The 3,395-nt window shown below is 35.8% G+C and overlaps 1 protein-coding gene across 1 annotated transcript in view; it reads right to left on the bottom strand.

Moving 5' to 3' along the window:
* LOC140339206 (pulmonary surfactant-associated protein D-like) overlaps nucleotides 1–3,382 on the bottom strand; it is a 9,913-nt gene extending 6,531 nt beyond the window's left edge. The window contains exons 1-5 of the mRNA XM_072423777.1: nucleotides 1,831–3,382; nucleotides 1,561–1,733; nucleotides 1,199–1,279; nucleotides 515–550; nucleotides 359–406 (exon numbers count right to left, since the gene is read on the bottom strand). Of these exons, the coding sequence (XP_072279878.1) occupies nucleotides 359–406; nucleotides 515–550; nucleotides 1,199–1,279; nucleotides 1,561–1,726 (331 nt within the window). The 5' untranslated portion in view covers nucleotides 1,727–1,733; nucleotides 1,831–3,382. The remainder of the gene's footprint in view (nucleotides 1–358; nucleotides 407–514; nucleotides 551–1,198; nucleotides 1,280–1,560; nucleotides 1,734–1,830) is intronic.
* Nucleotides 3,383–3,395: the final 13 nt, after the last annotated feature.

Raw genomic sequence — 3,395 nt, 5'->3', positions numbered from 1 at the left:
AATACAGCCATGGGAATCATCTTGTGATGATTCCCACGGCTGCATTTTTTCATGAGCAAAGCCGCGGGACTCCTTCTGTCAGTTTGGCTGTGCTAAATACCGGGGTAAAATCCACCCTGAGTCACACTCGGGAATACTGCAGGGGGGTTAAAAAGAGGGAGAGTGCCATACAAAAGAGCTCATCAATGTTCTGCTTCTTCTCTCATTGTATACTTACAGACTGTACCAGACAAGTCAAGGACACCTAGGCTTGCAGTAAATAAATTGAATGACACTGGTCATCTAGCAGCAGAAAAAATAGAGTCAAATAGCAAACCTTCAGTAATAGATTTTAACTTTAAAAAGTTAGTAAGTTTACCTGCTGTTTCAGAAGAATCTCCTTTAGCTCCTTTCTGACCTGGCATTCCTTTAAAATGAAATTATACAGTCTATTTATTGGAACATTTTATAATACATTTCTAAAAGTATTGCATGCAAATATTTAAAAAAATACAACCATACGGCATACATTTACCTGTCACTCCAGCATTGCCTTTTTCTCCTTTCTGACCTGTGAAGTAGAGTATGTGAGTCACTGTGTTTGTATAAAAACATGGTGAGCCCTTGATAAACTGATTATAGATTAAAAATACTATTTCTCATTTTATACATAGGGATTCAAGAAGTAGTTGTCTTTTCCATCTTTAGGTGCCAAGGGATTTCAGGGACTAAGATGAGTGAAATAAAATACTTTTCAGTTCTATTGCTCTAATCCCACAACCCTTCCCTGTTATAAAGAATCAAATGCTTGTGGAATTTGTAGAAATTAGCTAATTCCTAACTTTTCAGGCATCCTCTCCTCTGGATGGGCTGGTTCCTCAAAGCTTCTGTCTTCCTTGGTTGCACAGTACAACCATCCCCTAGCCAACATTATCATGCACAATGCAGAACCAGAAGACCTATATTCTATGTGTGCAAATTGACGGTTTGCCTGCATGCCAATAGCAGAAAAAAGAGGAAAGTGATAGCTGCAGGGGGAGCATGGAGCAATGTAAGTATTCTTCTGTGTTAATCTCAATGCAGTTTAAAGACAAAACATAAAAACAAAGACATCTGTCTATTCACAGCTTTTAAAAAATATTCTAAATATATAATATTTCTAATATATTTAAACAAATCTGGGGAATACATGATGATAAATAATATTTGATTATTTTACCTGCAACGCCAGGATTTCCTATAGGTCCAGGTTTTCCTGGTGGTCCAATGTTTCCTCTTGATCCTGGTGGTCCTGGCTCACCTGGTGGTTGTGCAATGAATGTGTTATGAATAATTTATGAATTCATTATTATGCTAAGTCTAAAATGTGTGTTGCTAAAATGTACAGATTTTTCTAATTGATTTAAAATTTTAAAAAGCAAAGAGCAAGAATGAAAGTGTCTCTAATTAAGGCAAACTATTCATTCTGCAAACTCAATGGTCTGTACATACTTTAGCATATAATATACCAGCGTATCAACAAAAGCAACTCTGTGTAGACTAATATAGGTACAAAATGAATATTGGGAGGTATTTTCTTACCTGGATCTCCTTTTAACCCATTAACCCCATCTCTGCCATCCCGTCCATTGAGACCTGGAAGCCCTTGTATAACAGAGCATGTGGGTGATGTATCTGACATAGCCTTGGATAACAATACGAAGACAATTGTAACTGCAAAGTGAAGGCTCTCAATATTGAGAGCCATGTCTAACCTAAAAGAAAAGGCAATCATTTTAGAAAAAAATATGTTTTAAACCAAAAAATGACAAGAGGAATTCATAATAAAATACATAAAGAAAAACCACTTACCTATTGTCACTTATTTTGTTCAAATTGTCCTATATCCCAAACTGTTTAGAATACGTGATCTCCTTCAACTGACTAGGGTGCATAAATTAGATATATCATGGTATGTGCAGAACAGTTGAGTTTATATATTGAAGATTATCGATTATTTCATGAACTTTGAGCCATGACGCACAATAGAAAAGAGTTGTACTAAAGCTGGTTCGTACTGTTGTTCAGATTTAGGCTAATAATGAATTTAGCCAGAACATTTCACATTCAGTTCAGTTATACCCAAAACAATGCTGTTTTGGTTCCCATAATGTTTGGCCTTCATTGTGTGATATACTGTTAGTCAGGCCCATGCTGCTGGTAATAAATAATGGGTATGGGTAATAAATGGGTAATAAATAAATGGGTAATAAATAATGGGTGTCAGAGCTGCAGTATTCACTGCATTGGGACCTGTGAAAGGTGAGAGAGGGAATACCAGTGGGGAATTGGGAGCTTGGAAATCACTGTGAGCAGGCTAATTCTGAACCAATACTGTCCTGTAGTATTCTGGTCATTGCAGAAAGACTGGAAATATTATTTTATTTTACTGCCAAGTGTTGGTTGATTAATATTAAACAGGGCAAACTTGTGTTCACTTTGAATACCCAGTAATGTGTAAGAAAGTTAAAAAAAATAAATTTTCATTGGTTTATCAACTAACCAAAATATGATACCTCCCTTTCAAATATTGGTGGTAATCTTATGTCAACCCATGAAAGTATATGTACAAAAAATGAGACTTTACAATAGAAATAGAGGCTTTTTTGGCAATGCTCTAGAGTTTACTTTGTAAAGCCCTGACATTCAAAAAGTAGGAGCAAGAGGTTTAATCTATACAGAGCTCATCCACCATATAAAATAACATCTCCACATAGTGGGAAATGCAAAGTAAAGACCATATTGGTTCCCTATGCATTTTGCCATGTGACTTTTTCAGAGAAGATAGAGACAAGTAACCATAATGTATCCAACAATTGGTAAAGATAAAGATAGTAAGAATAAAATTTAGGATATCAGGTATATACCTAGAGTTTATAAATCTGAGAGAGTTGATGGCAGGTTACTAAGATATAATATAGTAAGCTGTTTTCCAGGAGTACTTTATAAATATATTTATATCGTCTGGGTGAATTGGGCCTGATTTATTAAGGCTCTTCTGGACTTGAGAGGATACATTTTCATCACTGAACCTAAGTGATCCAAGCAACTTGTAACGGATTTCTTAAAAGTAATTTGCTTTTTGTTAGCAAATGTTTTCAATACTGGACCAAATCCATTTCAAGTTTGCTGGATCCCCCAGGTTTACTGATGAAAATGTATTTTCTCCAGCTTTGGAGTGCTTTCATAAATCAGGCCCATTATGTTTGGAGATTAAAAAACTATTTCAGGGTAAACAAAACAGCATGCAGAAGATATTGTCCATACAGGTTATTTATTTAAATGTATTACAATTAGACACATTGGCCCTGATTCATCAAGCAGAATCGGATTATCGCTCGCGCATTCGTATGAGCGATCCAGAATCGTGCGCGATC

Source organism: Pyxicephalus adspersus, chromosome 10, assembly GCF_032062135.1.
Source record: "Pyxicephalus adspersus chromosome 10, UCB_Pads_2.0, whole genome shotgun sequence".
Classification (NCBI taxonomy): Eukaryota; Metazoa; Chordata; class Amphibia; order Anura; family Pyxicephalidae; genus Pyxicephalus; species Pyxicephalus adspersus.
The sequence above is the reverse complement of the archived record's forward strand: the minus strand, read 5'-3'. Positions and strand labels throughout refer to the sequence as shown.